Source organism: Seriola lalandi, unplaced genomic scaffold (genome assembly GCF_002814215.2).
Source record: "Seriola lalandi dorsalis isolate HSWRI2012SDOR001 ecotype SW California unplaced genomic scaffold, Sedor1 jcf7180002054277, whole genome shotgun sequence".
Lineage (NCBI taxonomy): Eukaryota > Metazoa > Chordata > Actinopteri > Carangiformes > Carangidae > Seriola > Seriola lalandi.
The window spans coordinates 876,083-899,119 of record NW_019524830.1 but is presented as its reverse complement, the minus strand read 5'-3'; the positions used below and the strand labels follow the sequence as shown (position 1 = coordinate 899,119).

Genomic DNA, 23,037 nt, shown 5'->3' with positions numbered 1-23,037 from the left:
CTGAGTAACTGCTACTGTTTATTAGTGCCGGGACTGAGATGAGCAGCAGGATGATTGGGGTTGGACGCATCATCAGTTCAGACCGCCTCTTTCCTCATGATCAGGTTAAACAACTTCTGTGGGCTGGCCTGTCTGTCCCAGATGGAGAACTTTGATCTAACAGAAGCAATGACCTTACATCACCTGTAGTACAGCAGTGGATGGGTGTACTGTAAAAGGCTGGTTGCTGAGGAGGATGATCAAAAATACATTCTTCACCTCTGGCGTGTCTGTGGTTCTCTGAGTTTCTGATTTAACTGGAGCAAGAAAAGTAATGGGAAGGCCAGTGCCTGTAGTTCCTCTGATCCTGTTTGCTGTGATGCTGATTGGCACTGGAGCCAAAAATGTAAGATGTTTCTTTTTTTACTATTATTGACAGAACATTTTAGATGAATCTGCTTTAATTTAGCCGAAAGCAAAGACTCCCATGTGGACTGGTATTAAATTTCATACGCTGACTGTACTGACTGTCTTTTTTTCAGTTATGCTTTTATTTCAAACTGTGCACACATTGGGCTGTTGCTGAGCTACAGTGATTGATTCAGAGAAAACTACATTGAACTGCATCACAACACGAATCCAATTCCAAAGAGCTTTTACCATGGCAGAAATGTTTCCCTTTTGATCTTTTAAGGAATGTGCTAGTAACATTTTAACTTATTTTAAAAATAATTATCAAAACTGTTTAGTTTAGTAAGTTGACCTTTGTCTCGCTATAACTCGCACTTCCAGATACTAAATCCACTAAGTCACCATTTATGGGAGAGGAGCATCATCCTGTAACACTTGGTTTCTTGTGTATTTCCTGTTGTGTCTAACATGAGCACCGTTCATTCTTCACTGCCTGAACTTTGATATACAACACTGTGGTCTGTTTGTAACCGAAGTGTCTATGCTTATCTGCAAACATCTTGAAGAAATTGGGTTTGTTTGGGGTCTGTTTGTACATTAGGTTCAGTGTGTACAATATTCTTCACTGGGCAATGTTGGTGGGCCTTTTTATGGGAGTTCATGGAAAAAGGAAAGGAAATGGAAGATGGAGAGCAAAACATGCATTAAGCAGTAAAGCAAAAATGTCTTAGTTAAGTATGTTGTTATGTAACGAGATGTTATGTAATGAGGTAGCAGAAGGATATTGCACATAAGTAAACGTGTGGCTTGAAATCATAGAAAAATATGAGAGACTGGCAAACTGACAAAGTTTAGGACTTCTACAGAGGTTAAGGATGAGAGGAAGGCAACCTCAAGTGTTACAAAAAATATGAGAGGTCCAACTTGACTTGTTTATGAAATTCCCTCCCACCATAATGTGCATAATAAACACAGGCAGTAATAGTATTTGTCAAGTGTGAGCTCTTTGTTTTGTATAAAAATCCTCTCTCCACATCAGTTGATTCAATAGAGGAAACTAATTATAAAATAATTTAGAACCAGTTATCATTCCCAAATGTCACTAATGATGATTAAGTGTACATTTGCTGTACCAGCCCAGACACTGTTATAGCCATGTGCACTTTGCAAATTTAATTCAATAGAGCAAAAGGCATCTATTAAACAAGCCAGGTTTAAGGTATAAGAGAAATGGTATCAGACTCGGTGCTCCCCATTTTTGTTTGGATGGGTCTTTATATGACTAAGATGAATTACACATGTAATGCATCTGAAATAATGCTATACCGGAAATTGTTTATTATACTGGAGCTTACAGCTTACCTTTTATTTTCCTACAGACAACCCACAGTACATCTTCTATTTCTTATCACTTTAACTACTTTTTTAGTGCCTGTGAAAGTTGCACTTGCTCATTCACATCAGTGGACTCCCTTCAGTAACTGTAGTGGTTCCCAAGCCGTGGGGTGGACATTTAACCATAAAGGAGGAGCGGGGAGTGCACAAGTGGGAAAATATGTTTTGATTTCAAAAGTAGGGCATGACAGAAAACATAAAAAATTACTGCAATCTTAATTAAAATAATGTGAAATTAATTGGACAATGTTTTCCTTTTACACAATACTTATTGAACAATGTTACAATTTCTTTTTAGTGTGGAAAATCAAGGTGCCGCTTTGAAGGAGTGAAAGGCAGCAGGGTGAGTGGATCATTTATTATCTATGGTAAACATTCAAATTCATCAGTGCTGGGGTTTAATATGAATGACTTTTGCATTTTGCCATTTTAAAACAACTTCTTATTACATAAATTTCTACAAAATGGTTTTATTTTTCAAGTCCTTTGTTGCCATGTGCTGCAGATGAAACACCACAATATTAGCGTAGCATGAAAGTGTAGGCTCAATGTTTTTTTGTAATAAAAATTAAATGTATAAACTCTCACGTTTGATGTGACTATATTATCCTGCACTAGTACCTGTCATGAACATTTTTTTCTTCAGCTGTCAGAAACTCTCCTCTAACTGTATACATCAACCTAAATGTATCTCAGCTCTATGCAAATGTCCCAGTAAGTCATGACAGTGTGACAGAACAAACTTGAAACTGAAGCAGCTAAATGGAATTCAGCCATTGTTAATTCCATTATTTACACCAGAGTTTTACCCGCTGTGCTTCTCAAAATGTATTTTGTTAATGTTTTTATCACCACCTCACAAATAATATTATTCTTTTAACATTTTTAACAGATTTTAAAAGTCTTTCCAAACAGACCTCACATCAGAAATAAAATGTAATCGTTATACATAAATGTTGCATTAAAAACAGCAAAATACACAGCAGTTTCCATGATCAAAATGCCAAGGTGTTTCAGGTGCAGTTCTCCACTGGTACACTAGTCAGAAATAGATATTACCTGAAAAAGCATGAGTAGCTTAAAGTTTGTTTCAATATCCTCCATAATTATTTTAATGATACCAGATGTTTCATTTCAAATTAATTTGCCGTGAGATCCAAGCAGAGAGTGTGATACAATTCAGATTAAGCAATTCATTAGACCAAAAGAGATGTTTCTGCAGAGACGTATAAACAACATAAACGTCACAGCGACAACAGCTCACAAACGAAGACAAAACGCTATGTTGCTAGGCAACGCCATTGTTGCTGTTGTACAGTGCTGCACGCACCTGTCTGAACGTCAGTCTGCGTCTGTAAACGCAGCTTCTCTGTTGGTTCTCAGTCACAGTTGAAGGATCCACCATCATAATTTTAGCATTTAGCATTTAGCATTTAGCATTTAGCCAGACCCAGCATGCACTTGACAACATGACAGGTGTGTTTGATTGACGACTCTTGCCGTAGTCGCCAGGCGGTGCTGCTGCAGCTGCTGATTTGACTCTTTTAATTTGTTGCGTTCTCTCACAGTTAATCATAACTTCATCATCAGTAGTTATAACGACTCAGTAACGACTTTAAATGAAGCAAAGTAAAATACTTGAGTTAAGACATACCTAAATAGCCTATGAATAACGTTACCGAGTTTTTGAAAATACTCCAAAAAGTAGGCTTACAAGTACACAAAACGACTTCGTTACTGTAACGATACTAAATGCAGTTTGCTACTTCAACCCCAGCTGGTATGTTATTTATTAAGCACGAGTCTCATAGCAGTATTTGGATGTGCAGCTGTATTTTGATAAACATCCAGGAAACTCTAAATTGTTCATAAGCTCTTTACTTTACTACTCTTTGCTAATTTCTCCATTTTCTTTCTCTCTCTCTCTCTCTCACACACACACACACACACACACACACACACACAGGGAGACAGAGGTTTTCCAGGAGATCCAGGTCCTCCAGGAGCAGAGGGCCGTCCTGGATCAAATGGTCATGCTGGGCCTAAGGGACCAAAGGTAGAATATCAGCTTGGCTTTTGTGGCTCCTTCAATCTTACATCCGGAATATCTCCACATCCCATAGTGTCCTCAGAGGGCAACATCGATTCAAGTTGTATATACAGATTGTGTACTTAGTTGTGCTTACTGCATCACACTAAATCACTAAGATTTATCATAGGTTGCTCTCTTTGACAGGGCAGCACTGGGCTTGATGGACATGTGGGACCAAAAGGCGATCCGGTAATATAACTGTGCTATAGAAATGTGTGTGTATTTGGGTGTATGTGTACAGGTAGACAACATGCAAACTTTGTGGTAGAGCAGGTATCCGTTCTGTTGTATCTGTCTGCCTTTAAGAAAGTATTCTAGTTTTATTACGGTCATTACAGGGACCTGACGGCAAAGAAGGATTTGATGGGTCTCATGGTTTACCGGTGAGTTGTCTTATTCTCTTACACATCTGTGTTACTCTGTTCCTCAGCTGATTTATGTATTGTGTAAGTGCATGCTCTTGCATATTTTGATAGATGCAAGTTACTTCCTTCTGATGTTGTTTTCTTACAGGGTATCCCAGGTTTACAAGGACCTCCAGGCCCTCCAGGGGCCCCAGGATGCAATGGAACAGATGTAAGAAATGATTACACATTAACAGTGGTATCTGTAATATTTTCAGTTCATTTGTGACTTGGTAAATTGAGCTTTACCATAAATATAATAAAATAGAGAGTCAGAGCTTTTCAGTGACACTGTTTCCACTCTCAGACAAAATGAATTTATGCTTGAATGTGTCTGTGATAGCCTACTCGAATGTTTGCATTTTGAACACATTACCTTCTTTTAGGGAGATGATGGACACCCTGGAATTCATGGAGCCAGTGGTATTTCTGGAAATCCAGTAAGAAACGAAAAATCTATATATCATGATGTTGTACTCAGATGTACCCAGATAGAATATGTTTACTCATCAAACTCTACAAAATTTGCCTCAGCTTTGTCTTTACTTTACAGGGTCCACCAGGTCTGCCTGGACTTAAGGTAATAAAATGTATAATGTGCCACCAGGGCTGGTTATTAAGAAATTTTTGTATCTGGGAAAGGTGAGACTGCAGAGTTGCAGCAAAAACTGCCTTTTTAGAAGTTTATTAGCAGGAATAAATAACATGACACAGCAGTAGCAGGTGCCCTCTCAAGCTCCCAAAGCTCATTTTGTACCTAATCAATTTGAGAGAAATCACTTGTTTTATGATTTTCTTTGTTTTAATCCCTCTGTCAAGTCCGTCCTTACATTTCTATCTGCCACAAATGTGTGCTACTTCTCTAAGTTAATTCTCAGTACATGTTTATTTGTATTCACAAGATTACTAGCATTATTGGTCATAGAGTACACGTCATAAACCTCCTAACAGTATCAGAAAGTAGGTTTTTGTGAGCCTCATTTCTGTAATCATGATGATTCTCAGGTATAGACTCTATAGAGCCAGTCATCTGTATGTATCTGTGAACAGGTCATTTGCATGTACCTACTCTATGTGTAGTTTTCATGTCATGTGGTGGTGGCAAAAACATGTCTTAGCTAAGGTCGTCTGCAGTCTTCCAACTTTTCATCTTTGAAAAATAATTTCCAACAAAGATTGTCTGCCCAGCTGGGACAGACTGGAAGCTGTGATCAATACAGATGTATTCGACTACTTGCAAGCCACGGCGCCAAAGCTGTTGCCATCTATTATGCTGTAGTTCATCTAGTAGTGGTGACACTGCTGTGTTCCAGCGGGGCAAATGGACAGATTGCTTTGACCTGGCTACCACCCTTGGCCCTTGAAAAATACCCAAGAAAAAACAATAGACATGAAACATCTTCAAAACCTGCACCCACTATATAATCCCTCCCTAATCCTCACTCCTTTTCACTGTGTGGACATATGGGTACAGCTGCTATGCTGGGATTGTGCAAGTTGTCTTACTTGGATGCCATATTTCTAAAGCCAAGTGCACAGGTACATGCTATCCACTTGGTTGTCAGACACAATTAGAATTCATTATAAACTGCAGCAAAGCTCTGTGAATCGACATCACAAACTATTGGAGTAAAAAAAAAAAAATACTTAGAGTGAGCGAGTGTTCACAGACATCTCCTTGACAGTAGTTACGCACAGCCTCCACAATTAGGCGAACATTTGCAATGTATCGGTATCAGGATTCAGATGTACATGGGCGATATGCTTGAGTCTCTCCTCATGCCCATTCTTAACATTTTGACAAAACTTGTGAGTGAGAGAGATTGTTGTGTGAGTCCACTTGTAGCCACTTCATGCTGTTTTCATATGTCTGTGTCACGGTCGTAGATGCTTTTAACTAGCTCTGCCCATTTAAGCTTGTTGAAACCCTTTAAAAAGGTAGAGCCTATGTGAAATAGGTTGACATTTGTAACCCTTATTCTACGAACACAGCTAAAAGCCTCTAAATATTGATTCCGCTCTTCCAGTAGTTGCTGAAAACATAGTGAGTGAGAACTAGGGTTTATGCGGTCGATTCATTGCAGCAAACCCCTAAGCCACTGAATGTGGTCATTGTAATTCTGAGCACATGCATGTCAAGTGCAAGGATACATAAAGATGAGTGATGAAGCCTACAGAGCCCAATCGAGAACTAAATTTCCAAAGGTAACTGTTTAGTGTTGCTCCACGCAGTATTAGCGCATACCTGTGATTATCAGGTATTTCAACACTAAATGCAATTCAATTCAACTCAAATCTTAAATAAACTTACTTCCTCCATTTCACAGGGTGAATCTTGGGTGTTAATAGATTTAATACCAGGGCCACCTGGACCACCTGGGAGGGACGGAGACATGGTAACTATTTAGATTGCAATATAATAAAAAGAGTTTTTGTTTGTACAATATTCTTCATGATAGTCAAAGGCACTTTCCATTAATTTCCTTGCTGTTTCAGGGATACCCAGGTCTCAGTGGAGAGCCTGGACCATTAGGCGAAGTTGGAACAAGGGGCTCTCCTGTGAGTGAAGTTGTTTTATTACTTTGCACAGACTACATTTGGCATTATAGAAAATGATTATGCAATGCTTGATATAATTGCCTCCCTTATTTGTGAACAGGGATTTCCTGGCCTTCCGGGGGCTCCAGGATCTAAGGTAGTGCTGAATATTTCTTTGGATGTATGTACAGTATTTGACAGCTTATACTTGATACCTCATACCTGATGATGAGTGTGAGTATTTACTGGTGGTCTAAGTGGCATGGAGGAAACGCATTAGAAAACCACAGCTGCAGAGTGTCTGTTGTGGACTGGTTATCTTTTTTATCATAACTGGCAGTTTTTACACTACCTGGGAAATTGTTAACATTTTCTGGCTGTTGCTGTGTAGTGATTTCTACTGGATAGTCACTGCAATTGTTGCTATGACTATAGTATTTTAGAATGCAGTGTGAAGATCTATGCGTCCTGGTCTCCCAGCTGTCCGTGAAAATCCTCTCAGCCAGTTGTAAATGGTGATAACATGTTTAGTATGAGAGAAAGGTCAGGTCATTCTGTTCCCATTGGTTGGAGTTAAAGCAACAAGAGTGGGAAACGTGGGAACTGACCTCGACGAAACTGTGAGAGCAGCAAGAAACAAAGCAAAATAAAAGTTTTTTTTCAAAGGGGAAAGATTGGAAGACCTGCTAATTTATACAAACAAAGTTACCACTGCTTTCCCACATCCCCACATGCTACAGGGTCAAGAAGGCTTATACGGTATCCCAGGACGTCGTGGACTAAAGGTAATTTCCCCTTTTTTTTTCTGCTGCATTTCTGTTAAATGATCATAACATTATCTGTGCGCATGATGTCTTATATCTGATTGAGGATGACCTCAATTTGTTTGATGCAGGGGAGATCGGGACCACCAGGGCCACCGGGGCCACCGGGTCGGACCAGGGAGTTTTCCACTGAAAGCCTTGTTTTAAAGATGCAGCAATACATGGAGGTCAGATCACAGTAATAATTAGTGTTCTACAGAGCGCAGTTTCCTGTATGTATGAGGACAATTGTAATGCAGTATAATCAATATTGCTGCACTGAAGCAATCAAGGTTACGGTTTAAGCTATATATTATTTCATCATCAACATCCATCCATCCATCAGCGTGCTTCAATATTGTAAAATGCATTAACTATTGTATTTATTGTGGTTTATCAGCTTGTCATAGTTTTTTGGGGGTTGCTTCGTCCCTAAATGACAGTGGAAATAAAGTCCATTGGAGGCATAGCTATTGCACCTGAGGCAACTCATTTCACACCACGCTTTTAGTTTCACACTTAAAAATTAAACATAAGCCCTGTGGTGTCACACTTTGCTTGCTGGAACAGTTTCCAGATTTTTGCAGTGGGTGATTGAACAGCAGGCTCTGACACAATGTCAAGGTTCAAAACAAAGGCTGGACTTTCTCTTAGAAAATGGAAAAAGTAAAAGGAGGAAAAAGAAAAGACCAGTTAAGAGGGACATTTTCAAAACCTATCATGACCATTAGAGGTCATTATAATTTGATTTTTCTTGTGTAGAACTGGAAATTGCGCCCTGATGGTGGCACGAAAGGAAACACAGTCACAGTCACCAAAAAGAAAAAGAAAAAAGGGATTCATCTTCTGGGGATTATGAATGTCTGTAGCTAATTTTATATCAGTGTGGCCAGCAGTTAGTGTTGTCATTGCAACTAACTGAGCCATACTATAACATGAGGTCTGTTTTTTTATTCAGGATCTAAAAGGAGACAAAGGAGATGTCGGAGAAAAAGGCTGCCAGGGCGATCCAGTAAGTTTCTCTTAAAAATTCACACCAGTGACCTGGCATTATACTATACACATTTCAAAGTTAATGCCTTTTTTGTTTTTTAAAATCTCCAAAGCTGCCACTCCTGATACTTTTTGTGCCTAGTTAGTGTTGTGTATCTCTCTCTCTGACTCCTGTGCTTATTTCAATCTGTTCGTAGGGAGATATTGGTTATGGCCTTTACGTCAAAGGATCAAAGGGAAGCAAAGGACCTCATGGGCCAGAAGTAAGATACTACTTCCTATCTCTTCCATTGATCCTCACCTTTGAGTCTCCTCATCTGACTGTGCATACATATGAAATGAATCGGTGTCCCAAAACAGAAAATGTTGCCCCAAATCTTTTCACTGTCCAAACATTTTTTTTTACCACTTCACTTTGCATTGAAAGGCTACAGTTAACACCTTGGAAAAAGCTCAAAACAGATGATGACCAGCAGAGGGCAGTGATGCAACATTTAACTCAATGTTATTTGGCATTTTACAGGAGAAGGAAAGGAAAGAAAAGAAAAAAAGACCCATATCATTGATCTATATACATCATTCCACGAAACTTCTGTTGCTAGAAATTATTGCCAAGGCAAAGTGCAGAGTTTTACCACTACAACTTTTTGTTATTATTTTAAGGGCTTGTGATATAAACCTGACAGAGGCACTGCTTTTTGAAAGGCACATGTGTGGGCCTCCCCTCTTTCCCTACGGTTGATTGCAAACTCATCTTTTTAAGAAAGATAAATGACTGAAAAAGGTATGCCTGAGGCCCTTGGTAAACTATTTTCTGTTTAGACAGCAATACCTGTTGAATCCTCACTGTTTTTTTTTGTCCTTTCAGGGAAAGCCAGGGAAGGACGGTGATCCTGGACAATATGGACAGGAGGTACTGTACTACTGTGCTTTGTGTGTGTATGTGGTTTTGAGATTAATTATGTTCTTGTGTGTAGGTGTGTGTGTGTGTGTGTGTGTGTGTGTGTGTGTGTGTGTGTGTGTGCTTAATCATTTTGTGGCTTTTGAATACAATATAGTTTTCTTTAGGGAAGCCCTGGCCACAGCGGTGATCCAGGATATCAAGGGACACCAGGAGACACGGTTAGTGAACTGTTTGTGTCAAAAACATTATGCAATCCTGAAGTGGGTTGATATACTTTATTTTATGCTAACTCTAGGGTGAAAAAGGAAGCAGGGGTCCACCTGGTCCACCTGGAGATGTGAGTTTACTTCTTACTCTTGATTTTTTATTACATTTTTTTTTAAGTATTTTCAATGTTATACAAGCTAATGGAGAATTCTGTTATGTCAAACTAGTATGTTAGTCTTTGTAATTTATTTTGAAATGTGAAGTATAAGTGGCTACAGCTATCCCCACCCCTGCAAGATTTCACTGCATGACCCCTATGGTTTTGTTTCTAGATATTTGGGCCTGAGCCACTCAAAGGATACCACGGAGATCCTGGTTCCAGTGGCCCTCCTGGTCCTCCTGGGCGTCGAGGTAGATCAATAGCAATAATAATCAATCAAGATCAATAGATCAGTGACTGACAAATTGTGAGATAACAGACACATAGATCAGTAAGGCTAAATTTAGCCTCTGCCATGATTCTATTGTTGTAGTAGTGGTGGTTATAACTCTATAAAGTAATCAGACTTGCAAATATAGTAATAATAAGTCACTATTCTCCTCTCAGGTATTGTGGGGTTTCCTGGACCAGATGGACCTCCAGGTGTGCAGAAAAGAGGCTATCTCTCTATTTACAGCTAATAAAGAAGTATGACATTTGTTTTGTCAAAATATATAAATATATAGGTCACAGTCTCTCACTTTCCATTACACAGGCCAAGTGTCTGGGAATTATGTGCCGGGCCCACAAGGTTTCCCTGGCTTTCCGGGTCCCAAAGGGGAGCCTGGGGAACCTGGGGCTATTTATACTGGACTCCCAGGTCTAGATGGGGATCCTGGTGATACAGGACCTCAAGGGGATACGGGCCCACCTGGACCTCCAGAAGACAGAAGTATGTGTAAACGTCTCCTTTCTAATAAATTGTTTCATCTAAACACTACAATTATGACTACCTTGGCTACTAATATGGTAATCACACGACTACTGGTAATACTGATAGTTATTTCAAGTATCTTGATTAACTCAACAACCTTCTTGTTCCTCTCAGTTATGTAAACCTTTCCTTTTTGAGTACTTTTAGTCTATAGGCTTGTACTATGTTATGATAAGCTAATATGACAGGGCCAGTTGCCAGATAACAATGTCTACATGGAATTTTTAACCTGATATAAAAGCTACAGGCTTAAAGGGCTTGTAGCCAGTGTAAGGGGCATCAATGCTACATCTTACTACAGTCAGCAGAGAGAATTTATATCATTAAATATCTTCTCAGAGCTCCCTTGCTTTCTTCTCTTTTCTGTTATCTAGTGATAAAATGTGAGTTCCTTTACAATAATGCAAACTAAATAATTACATTATAATAATAATAATCGAATATTGTTACAATAATATTTACTGAGTGCATTTTTGACATGCACGAAAACGTTTTTTGAAAATAAAATAAAGGATTGTCTCTTGTGGGTAGAGAAATGCAGTGGCCATTCATTTCAACGATTTTATAAAATACTGAAATTTGCATACTTGTGTTCAGTCAGTCAGGATAAGCCTATTAAGCCACATAATAACACCTCTCCTCCCACTTTATCAAAGAGTTCAGCGACCTGTGGCGTCGCAGGATGAATTGTTCTGCCCGTGATCATACAAATACTCTGATATAGCAGATATTCGATTATATGGAAGTTTTTTGGGTTTTTTTTGTTTGTTTAACAAATGAGCTAACATTACTACATGGTAAAAGAAAGCAAAAAAGGTGGTGGTGATACGCAAGCATTGAGGCTGTTTATTGTTATGGTGTATAGTAGACACATTTTTGATTTGATCATTACGAGTTCTCAATTACCATCAAATGCACAAATGAAAAGAAAAACATTTTTTGATATAAATGTGGCAATATTGGGAAAGACTAATAGTAAGCTGATGGGCTTTGTTGTTTGTGTTGCTTGTAGCTAACAGGATAACAAAAGGTCTCCCAGGAATGAAGGGAATGAAGGGTACACCTGGAGATAGGGGATATAATGGGACATTTGGAAAGAAAGGTGGGAAACTAACTTTTATTCATAAATTAATGAAATGAATAGTTACTATTCCATTTGTTTCACAGTGGTTTGTCATCGCCTCTTACATGCTAACTCGCAATCAACAATAAGATACATGACAGTTTATAGAGCCCTTCAATATATTATCACTTTTTAGTGCAAGTTTTTAGTACAAAAATAAAAGGTTATGATGAGGAAAATATAATACTGTGTAATAAAAATGGGACTCACTAATATTTCCACTCTCATGCTCTGTAAAGGAGAGAAGGGGGAACCTTGTTATGACTGCATTGGAGCAGGACCCCCAGGAACACCGGGTCCCCGTGGTCCACCTGGCATCCCTGGTAAAGCCATTCATTAGATTCATTGGACACACACGTTTCTACCGACTATTTCAAGCAACATTCATAGTATGCATTTTTACATTTTACTGGTAATAATGGAAAGTAAAAGAAGCTTAAAGCTAAAGTAGACTTACTGTACATGTTTCTGTTGCTCAGGCAACAATCAAGGACCAGGTGCCAAAGGTGATCTAGGCATCCCAGGACCTACAGGTTTAACTGGAAGACCAGTAAGAAAAAATGTCTTAAAAAAGTACTTTGTTGTTGTTTTTTTCTTTTTTTCTTTACAAACACTTGTAAACAATTGTTATTCTCTGAAGGGTCCTGTTGGTGAAAGAGGATATCCAGGCCCTCCAGGACAAAAGGGAGACTCATATTCCTACAGCACTCCAGGGATAAAGGGAGTGACAGGAGACCCAGGGCAGCTTGGCTGGCCTGGTCCAGATGGCCTCCCTGGGTTTCCTGGGTTACCAGGTCGTAAAGGCAATCAAGGCCCTCCAGGGGATTTGGTGAGAAGGTTTTGACTGACTTTATTACAGTAACAGTCAAGCCTTTGCTATTTGCGGCACATTGTAATGCTTCAAAGTTCTCAACAGTTCTCCATCCCCTCTCTAGGATCCATACCCTGGTGGGAAGGGAGACCGTGGTTTTCCAGGCCCACAAGGGCCTTTTGGGAGACCAGGACCAGTTGGCCTCCCTGGGCAAGTTGGATATGGGCCCCCTGGACTTCCAGGAAGTAAGGGAGATGTTGGGGTACCTGGCCTGCCTGGGGAGCCTGGAATTCCAGGTAAAGAAACACGCTGAGAAACAAAACAGTTTGATTGACATTTAAACATAAACATACAAGTTGGCGGAGAAAAAGACTGACAGCCGCTGTATATCATTTCTTCCCTCCTTCCTTCATTGGTAGGCCAAAAAGGGGAACCAAGCCATATCCACACCACTGGACCTCCTGGACCACCTGGATTTAAAGGCTTGCCTGGTTTACCTGGAAGCTCAGGTAAGCACGGCTAATATGATGGATGAATGGATGGATGGATGGATGCTCTGTATATGATCATACAATAGATAATTAAGGAATCTCTCATACTTAACAACAAACATCCAGGTTATCAAGGAGCATCAGGTGCCCCTGGAATACCAGGTTTTCCAGGACAGAAAGGAGAAAGAGGTCCTGTGCCATTTGCTGGAAACCAGGGGATCCAAGGACAGAAAGGTAATCCATGTGGTGTTAAGGTCAAGCAAAAAAAAATACATTTATACTCTGTAGATAGGTGTTTTATCAGTTTAAGTTACTTTAGTATATGACACCTCTTTAAGAGAATGGGAAACAGCTAATAGTGTCATGAATGAATCATTAAGGTTTTTATTAATTGTATTAATGTGTGTGTGTGTGTGCGTGTGTGTGTGTGTGTGTGTGTGTGTGTGTGCGTGTGCGTGTGTGCGTGCATGCGTGCGTGTGTGTGTTGTTCAGGTGACAAAGGGCAGCCAGGTCTCAAAGGTTTTCCAGGTAGGGGCTTGCCTGGTCAGCCAGGTTCACCAGGCCCTCCTGGTCCTCCAGGACTGAAGGTCAGGGACACAAACAAAATTTGCTAAGTAGCAGTAGACAGCTACATATAGTATACTTTGCCATACTGCAGGTACACGGAAATGTGTTTATATGAATATAAAAATAATGCACTGTATATTTTGTATTTTCAGGGAGATGGTGGCCACGGAATCCCTGGCCCCCCAGGCCTCCCCGGGCTTCCAGGAGAAGAAGGACGTCAGGGCCCTACAGGAGATCCTGGGACCCCTGGTCTACCTGGGAAACCAGGGCTAATTGGCAACCCTGGTTATCCAGGAGAAAAAGGTACTCATACGCCAAATAGATAAATATAACTAAACTGTAGCTCATAGAAAGATAGAAAGACATTATTAGATAATAAATGGGAAGGTTCTTCCAAAAAGACCAGTTCATTCTTACATACATATTCAAACAAACATGTGTTCATCTATTTACTGCATTATTCTATGCTACATTCAGGAAATAAAGGTTCTATAGGGCCCCCAGGAGTACCTGGTAGCAAGGATTCATGTAAAGGATTACCTGGACCAGTGGGACCACCAGGACCAGATGGTTATCCAGGACCTCCAGGTCAGTGTATATTGAAGTCATGTGATGTACTTTATTGACAACATCAGAAGGACAATGAAAGTTAAAAGATAAAAGTAGATTAAATGTCAACTCTTTTGTCCTATAATTAATAAATGCTTCTTCACTATTCTCTTCACCTCCATTTTTTCCTCTGCTCCAACACTTATCTCTCTGTCTTCCCTCTCCCAGGACCTAATGGCTTGCCTGGTGTGAAGGGGAATGTAGGTTTGCCAGGGTCTGGTCATACTGGCCCCCGTGGTGAGCCTGGCTCCCCTGGGACATCAGGCCTTGGTTCACTTGGGTTTCCTGGACTAAAAGGGATCAAGGGACAGAACGGCCTGCCTGGTCAACCAGGTATGGTGATGTTTCTCTGACAGGACACTGCAATCACTGATGATACTTAATTCTTCATTACATGATATATGTGAAGTCACTTTTCAACTTTTTCAACAACTTTGTATACTATTTGGTATCCACTGTCTTAACCATGTATTGTCTAAGAAAACATTATGTCTAATCAAAGTGCATGTCAAAAATACTTTTGCAAAAATGATGCAGTGCCAATGTGAGAATGTGCAGAGACTGTAATTAGAGAATACATTTATGGAATTGTATTTAGAGCTTTTCTTAAAAATGTTCCACTTGGATTTCTTCAGGATTGAGAGGAGACCCTGGACCAGAAGGATTACCAGGATATGGACTAGAGGGATTGCCTGGAATTGTGGGACCACCAGGCCGAATAGGTAACACATAAATACAAACACACACACCTTCAAAGACAGGTAAATTGCTGTGTATCTATTAAACAGAAAAAGTCTTACAAAGTCTCTCTGCTTCTCTCCATTGTTGGTGATTAATTTTATATGTGGTTCACAGTTATGATGGACTTAATGCCCCCACGACTGTTCCCCACACAGGTTGCCCTGGCCCACAAGGAGCCAGAGGTTCCCAGGGTCCACAAGGCATAAAAGGAGAAAAAGGTTTCAGAGGTCCTCCAGGCAATACATCAACAATACCAATAGATATTATTGGGCCCCCAGGAGACAATGGCAATTTGGGTGAGGTTGAAAAATACCTATTTGAATAAGAATATCATTCCACAACCATAAGTTGTAAGATGGAGTTGTTTCACAAAATATAAGTTCTTTTTGTAAAAAAAATGTTTCATTGTTAGAGTTGAAATAAACTTTAGATCTTGGTAGTACAGGACATTTTAGCCAGAGTGCAGATTGAGTCAGAAATGCAATCTCTGCAATTTGTTAATGAAATGGTGATACTTTACAAGGTGATCCTGGTCCGTCCGGTGTCCCTGGAGATACTGGAAGTACTGGACCAAAAGGGCTGAGAGGGATTCACGGAGCACCAGGGAGTCCTGGACTCAAAGGTTTGAAATTAGTGTCACATTTGTAACATTTTTGTTTCACCAAATTAATCTGGTTATATTAACAATTTTCAAACCTGTCTTTGTGTTGTGTGCTTACCTGTGCCCAGGTCCTCCAGGGGATCCAGGTATTGATGGATCAGTGTTTTCAGAAAGAAGGCAAGGACCTGCTGGGACCTTAGGAGACCCAGGAGTGAGAGGTCCTCAAGGTAAGACCTAAACTAGCTCAAGGCCATAGACATTACTTCAATACACATTCACACCTCCAACCTCACAAGTTAAAGTACAGTAATAAGACTACATAGCTCAACCGATTCACTAAAGTATCACAATATGATTTTAATATATGATATCTCATTATAAAATACTATTACTATTATTATTATTATTATTATTATTATTGTTGTTGTTAGTAGTTGTAGTAGTAGTAGTAGTAGTAGTAGATTTATTAGTATTATTCAATAATTTAACTGTACCCTAGCTTCCCAGAAATACACGAACAAGAGATGTGCAGTTGTAGATACCAATGTCTCTTCTCTGTATTTTACCTAAAATTGTTTGGTTTAACCCTCACAGGCTTAAAAGGAATAAGAGGAGATCAAGGAAACACTGGAGGGCCAGGTCAAGACGGTGCACCAGGTCCAACTGGTAACAAAGGAGTTAAGGGAGAACCAAACTACTTTGGATATGGAATCCCTGGGCCAGTAGGACAAAAGGTAGTGATGACTGGTCCAACAGAATCAGGATTCAGGAGAATATATGTGTTTATTATAAATAATGATGATTTCTCTCTCCTTTTCTCTTTATTCTTCTTCCTGTCTTCAGGGTGAACCAGGATCAACCAATACTTACGCGATGAAGGGTCAAAAAGGAGAACCTGGTTTTCATGGACCACCAGGTCAACCAGGAGACTGTGGAGCCAGAGGAAACCCAGGACCTGTTGGCAGAAATGGTTACTACTATTGATCATGAAAATTAGACAGTCAATGATCAGTTGTATTTTTTTACTCATACTTTATTTACCTCTCCACCACACTCTTGTCCCCAACCTGCTGTTCCAGGTGCACCAGGCCACCAAGGGCCTAAAGGTTCAGATGGACCTCCAGGAGTCAAAGGACTCCCGGGACCTAATGGACCACCAGGCAAAGTCCTTTGAAATAATATTTTTCTACTTTATAATGATACCATAAAATGTAATTTAATTGGTCAAGAATTATACTTTTCCCTGTTATATTTGATTTGGAATTTATTTTATGTTTAACCACAGCCATACTTTTTTCATATCCGTTTGTCCCAGGTGTCGCAGGTCTGCCGGGAGTCAGTGGTTATCCAGGTCCTAAAGGCAACCAGGGTCTAGATGGGATCCCTGGACTACCAGGGCAGAAAGGGGACACAAGTAAGAGACTTCATTAAAAGTCCTGTATGGCTCTATGAGTACATCCTGCTTATTACAAACCTATAAGCATTGTTACTTTGTATTTTCTTTCCGTTATTGAAAAGTAGCTAACAGCACCTTCAAAGGCATGACTATAGCCAGTGCTCACCTATCCTTCCATCTCTCCTCTGTAGTCATAATTGGAGGGACACCTGGAGGACGTGGTGAACCAGGTCAACCAGGTGAGTTACAGGTAAATGACACTATACTTTTCAAAGCTTCTATGAGCATCCCACTATTTTATTTTCACACTTGGCCCATTTGGAGAATTTTCTGGGTTTGCCTTGCTGTCTAAAGTTCTGTGTAGCTGGCGAAAGCGTCTCTCAAACTTGGGAGCAGTCCAAATAATCTGTCTTGGCAAACCTCAGAAAAATGGGATTCCCACTCTACCAGACCCCACTTATGCCTCACTTGCAGTCCTCATCAGATATTAAAGCAATAGACTCCACATGCTAAAGGCCAGATAATGGGATTGGTTCAATGAATGTTACCTCTTTAAGCATTATTAAAGCTTTAAAGCTACTCTAAAAGAGTTTAAAGCTGTTATGTACCCGTTGTGTTGGACTACAGGGCCCCTACTGTGACTACAGTGATTCTTATGAATGTCTGTATCAATCTTTTAAAATTTGAAGGTCAAATGCTACTCATTTATAACTCCTCTTCATCACTAGATGCACAACTTTACTGTGAGCAGATTAATAACAATCAAATTATGAAATGAAACTGATCAGAGATAATCCACTGTAAAACATTGTATTCTTTACTACTGATTTGTACTTTTGTTGACATCAGTGGACTGTTCTTTCTGTATTGTAGGCCCTCCCGGGGACCCTGGTCCTACCTTGCCAGTCATAGTAAGTCCTGGACCAATAGGAGACAAAGGATTGCGAGGTCTACCTGGGCTCAATGGTCCAAGGGGTCTACCAGGAAGAGAAGGGGCATGTTCTTGGTTAAAAGGAGACCGTGGCCATCCTGGCAGTCCTGGTAACCCAGGTGAGGATGTCCTACTGGAGGAATTAAGGAACTCACGTACCTTTTTGTAAACATGAATGGATATGGCCTGAGAATGTGATATTCTGGTGTTTTTATCTGCATAATATGCAAACATCATTACTTTTAAAGGTGTTTTAAATCCAAAAAAAAATAACTCTCAGCAATCATCACTTGCTCCTCACAACTGTGTATGTAGGATGTCCTGGCTTACCTGGCCCTCCAGGTCCCACTGTGCCTGGGTTTAAAGGAGACAGAGGGAACGAAGGTCTTATAGGAAGCCCAGGCAATAGAGGACCCCCGGGAGATCCAGGCCCTCAAGGACTACCTGTAAGCGATCCTGACATTTATTTATTTGAGGATTACTTGACACGTCTGATAAAAAACTTTTTACAAAGCAAAATGAAGATTCAAGTTTAGTGTTCTGGATTCATATTTGTTCTCAACAGGAGACGGGATTTTCTTCTCAAAGTGTATGATAAAATGTGGCTTTTCTCTCAGCAGGTCATCTCAGATGAGATTACTTCAATCGTCACATACAGTTACATCACATCTGATACTGATACCTTTAATGCTGAGTCTTCAAAATTTCACTGTACTGCTAAAAGACGCATCTTTGACCTTTCATTGTTTCATTTGCCTCCCCAGGGTGTAAGAGGCAAAACTGGAAGCCCTGGGCCAAGAGGTGATTGTGGTCCTCCTGGATTCCAAGGGCCCCCTGGTAATCTGTCACTTCAGCTTTAGCGTATAGATTACGTGCTCTCTTTGAATTCCTCCCCAGACACAGGCATATCTGTCACCACAGAAGAGTAATAGTCCATGATTGATTTATGTTCCTACAATGGAGATGAAATACAAATGGGACAGAGAACAAAGGGGACAGAGAAAAATAAGATTAATGAGGATTAATTTCACTTTTTTTCTGTCATACAGCATAAGATGGAATTTATAAAATAGGGTTTGAAGACAAGATAATTTACTTGCAATCTATTTATGTCCTGTGTATTTTAGGTGAGAAAGGAGACCCTGGATACAACCCAGGCCCACCTGGTCTGCCTGGAGTCAAAGGTTTTCCTGGACGACCTGGTGCGGCAAAAGTTTTTCTTACTATTGTTCACAATAACCAGGAATAACAATGAGCCCTAATGATAGCCTCCAGATTCAAACCACTTCACCATCTTAATAGTTAGTCAGTTATTATTATCAGCAGAGATGCAGTATTTCACCCATCAACGTTAGATAACTCATCTAGTACTACTGTCGTTTACAGTTTCTAGAAATTCCATAAAACCACAGATATTATACATTTTCTGATTGAATTTACTGATTATTCCTTCCCTGTCCCTACAGGCCTCAAAGGTGAACCAGTATTTGCCAAGGGCATATTTGAACCAGGCTTTCCTGGCTTACCAGGTCCCCCTGGCAATCGAGGAGCCCCAGGGAGCACTGGACCATCAGGACAACCAGGCCTTCCAGGTTCAAAATTTTATCTCAGTTCAATCTATGCACTGTGATTTCAAGATGTGCTTCTACTTTTTGGCTCCAGTTACTCATACTCTTCAAAGCCAAGAATACAGATTTTTTCAGGGTTTTTTTTTTTCAATTTTGTCACCTTGCCATTAACAAATTGACATTGAGCAATGCTGTTGATTGTGGTTTCTGTTAGCTAAATGGATTAATTGTCTCTTGCTGCTCATATCATGAAAATGAGAAGCTGTAGAGTTGTGTGATGCACAATATTTGCAAATTCCAGTAATAGCCACTTTCACAAAGCTGGTCCTCTTTGCATTATGTGACACTGGATCTTTCTGTCCCAGGTAAGCCAGGTGTCAAAGGAGTGCGTGGTCCCAGTCCACTCGGCCAGCCCGGATTTCCTGGCCACAAAGGAGACAAAGGAAGCGCAGGAGTGCCAGGTATGTGCATGTGTTGAAAGATGTATTTGTGAGTGTAGATGTGCAGAATTTACCACATGATGTCACTTGATACATTGTACATTTTGTTCTTCATTAATGATGTATTTACTGTACAGGTCCAGAAGGTAGACTTGGAGACGCAGGCCGAAAGGGTCCTCCAGGGCTGCCTGGAGGAGGCGGTCCACATTATGTTGACAGTTTCCTGATAGCTAGACACAGTCAAAGCATCCGTGTCCCTGACTGCCCTCCTGGCTCCAACCTCATCTACTCTGGTTACTCGCTTCTTTTCATCAAAGGAAATGATAAAGCTCATGGTCAGGACCTTGGTAAGAGCATGGAAACTCAAGAAATACTTTGTTGATTCTACATCATAAAAAAAAACTTGTGTCTTTGCTTGAGTCATTTTATGACGTTCTAACACTTCAAATGTGTCTCTCAGGCACCATGGGAAGCTGTCTCGCTCGCTTCTCCACCATGCCCTTCCTGTTCTGTGACACAGAAACTACCTGTCGCTATGCTTCTCGTAATGACTACTCATACTGGTTGTCAACAGACACCCCTATGCCCATTAACATGGTTTCCATCACAGGAGAAAAGCTGGCCTCCTACATCAGCAGGTGGAGGATTGCATACACACAAATACACAGACTCATATACATTCTTTTACTGTATGTTTCATAAGTAAATTGATTTTCAGTCACTGGAAACATTTAATTACTATTTGACATGACTTGGGACAATATTGATATGGGTGTCTGTATGCCTGTGTGGTTTAGGTGTGCAGTGTGTGAAACCACCTCCAATGTCATAGCCTTCCACAGCCAGACAATTCTGATACCTCAATGTCCCGAAGGTTGGGAGTCCCTGTGGACTGGATACTCATTTGTTATGGTAAAAAAAAACAAAAAAACAGCTTCTTTCCTCTGAATCTTCTCATATGCCATTTTTCTTTCCAAGTAATGTTTTTCCTTTGATCTTTCTCCATTCTAGCAAACAGGTGCTGGTGCAGAGGGCTCCTCGCAGCCTCTGGTTTCTCCTGGCTCATGTCTGGAAAGTTTCCGCCAAGTGCCCTTCATTGAATGTCACGGCAGGGGAACATGTAACTACTACCCTGATTCCTATAGCTACTGGCTGGCCTCCCTCGATGCCAAAAACATGTTCAGGTAAACTGTTCACCTTCTCTGTTTAAGCAGTGGTGGATGCATGCGGGCACACCTTCATGCACAGTTTGAATTACTTTATTTTCAAGATGAGGTATGACATAATTTCCAACATAAACAGCAGCTAACCCCAAAAAATTTCCTGATCAGTGCCATTTCCGTTCGATTTAAGAATCAAATTCTGGAGGGAAAATTGCCACAGCTTGCCACAGCTCACTTTCCCGACAGAAACCATTTTAATTTTAATATTATCAAAGCTACAGCTCCACTACATCATGATATTAGGATTTTTTTTAACTGCATCTGTAACATTGTGTGCATATGTGTGTGTTTTCCTCTCGCCTACAGTAAACCTGCTCCTCGGACAGTGAAGGGACCTTCTCTACAAAATGTAATCAGCCGTTGTCGGGTCTGTAGGAAACTATGGCAGTCTCGCTCAGATGACAAGCGTGGGGACAGTTTTTAACACTGATTATTTCATTTTTTTGCGTTATTTGAAATATGAAACTATGTGAATATTAAAATTAATGAAACATTTAGTCATCCATTATAGCATATGGTGGCTGTAGTGTGCCGCCAGAGTGTAATTATTCTTGAGCCTCAATAACAGTCAATATTAGCAGTTACAAAGGTAATAGTAGCAGTTATACATTGTCTTTTCTGGATTGTAAATGCTTTAACTTTTACTTAGAGTTTCACATTAAATACTTAACCCTACATCCTTTTTATCATAGTTTTCCTCTGATGTTATTGGTAATATTATAAAATATAAAATTGACAAAATGCCATGTAACACCAAAAGGTCTTTTGGATTTTAAGAAAAAAAAACAAACAAACACCAAATGTCCTCATTTGTGCATATGATAGTCAGACTACTGAGAAATAATTAACTTGTTTATACAGTGATGACACTGACACGTTTGCTGCTTCGTTCCACATGAGCTGAGAAGACCAGTGCAGTCCAGTCAATGGATGACGTCAAAAGTATTAGCTCACAACGAATGACACACATGTTCCTATGACATCTGGAGAGGAAGCACTGTGACTTGCTCCTGCTTTGAAATTGTAACATTGTGTTTTCTCACGCAATTATAGAGTTATTTGTGCTGTCACTCTAGAAGCATTTTTTTTTTTTTTAAATTTCAGCATGTTAAATGATGCATGGAAAAGATTAAACTTTATGACTCATACTGCCTGCAATTTTTTCCATTCCATTTCTAAATGAACTGTCAGGACGTGACACCACAATCAAACGGCTGCTGTCTCTGTAGGTTAGGGGACAGAAAAAAAATGCACATTAAGACCTCGAGAGAAGATTTTGTGGAATGTTTTCTTGCATCTCATCTCTCTCTTTTTTGGTTTGTCAATTGGGGGAAACAAATAAAATACAAATGAAGAGACATAATGTTTTTTTTAATGTATTAATCTGGCCATTGATTCCAGATGTAACCCAGGATTTGAAAGAAGCCATTATCAAAAGCTTAAAATAGCTGTTTGTATGTTTTACTATTGCTACATAATTGATGTTAGGATTATCAGCTGTTTACCTACCAGTCTGAAGCAATTTTGCGAGTTTAGCATCAAACATCATTCCCTTACTTACCAAGAGCTGTCTCCAGCGGTGGAAAGCAACCCTTTTGTTTTGTTTCTATTTCTATTATTTTCTTCTACTGAAACTAGCATGCTGATCAGCTAGCTCTAGCCCAGTTAGCCCATCTCATCACTGTAGCGTCCAGTCTGCCATGAAGAAGTAGTGCTGCTCAGAAGTGTATTATAACCTCTTGTCCTGTAAATGCAAAAATGGTTAAAAAACTTACAAATGTAGCTCCTTAAAGAAATATGTAATTTTCCATCCTGAAAAAAAGAAAAAACTTATTC

General features: G+C 40.0%; 1 protein-coding gene across 1 annotated transcript; it reads left to right on the top strand.

Annotated features, from left to right (window-relative positions):
* The first annotated feature begins 155 nt into the window (after nucleotides 1-155).
* LOC111654459 (uncharacterized) lies at nucleotides 156-22,564 on the top strand. Its single transcript, XM_023405488.2, has 52 exons — nucleotides 156-385; nucleotides 2,084-2,128; nucleotides 3,752-3,841; nucleotides 4,022-4,066; nucleotides 4,216-4,260; nucleotides 4,391-4,453; nucleotides 4,668-4,721; nucleotides 4,835-4,861; nucleotides 6,609-6,677; nucleotides 6,778-6,840; nucleotides 6,941-6,976; nucleotides 7,560-7,604; nucleotides 7,715-7,810; nucleotides 8,581-8,634; nucleotides 8,813-8,878; nucleotides 9,484-9,528; nucleotides 9,684-9,737; nucleotides 9,815-9,856; nucleotides 10,059-10,137; nucleotides 10,334-10,369; nucleotides 10,482-10,658; nucleotides 11,713-11,802; nucleotides 12,063-12,146; nucleotides 12,303-12,373; nucleotides 12,464-12,652; nucleotides 12,759-12,930; nucleotides 13,054-13,143; nucleotides 13,252-13,359; nucleotides 13,618-13,712; nucleotides 13,845-13,995; nucleotides 14,170-14,280; nucleotides 14,470-14,634; nucleotides 14,937-15,023; nucleotides 15,198-15,338; nucleotides 15,566-15,664; nucleotides 15,772-15,870; nucleotides 16,238-16,377; nucleotides 16,487-16,613; nucleotides 16,723-16,803; nucleotides 16,959-17,057; nucleotides 17,231-17,278; nucleotides 17,913-18,089; nucleotides 18,286-18,416; nucleotides 18,735-18,807; nucleotides 19,098-19,172; nucleotides 19,437-19,562; nucleotides 19,904-19,999; nucleotides 20,116-20,325; nucleotides 20,439-20,616; nucleotides 20,776-20,890; nucleotides 20,990-21,162; nucleotides 21,508-22,564. Exons 1-52 carry the CDS (start codon nucleotides 314-316, stop codon nucleotides 21,623-21,625), a joined length of 5,022 nt encoding a protein of 1,673 aa, XP_023261256.1. The 5' UTR covers nucleotides 156-313; the 3' UTR covers nucleotides 21,626-22,564.
* The last annotated feature ends 473 nt before the right edge of the window (nucleotides 22,565-23,037 follow it).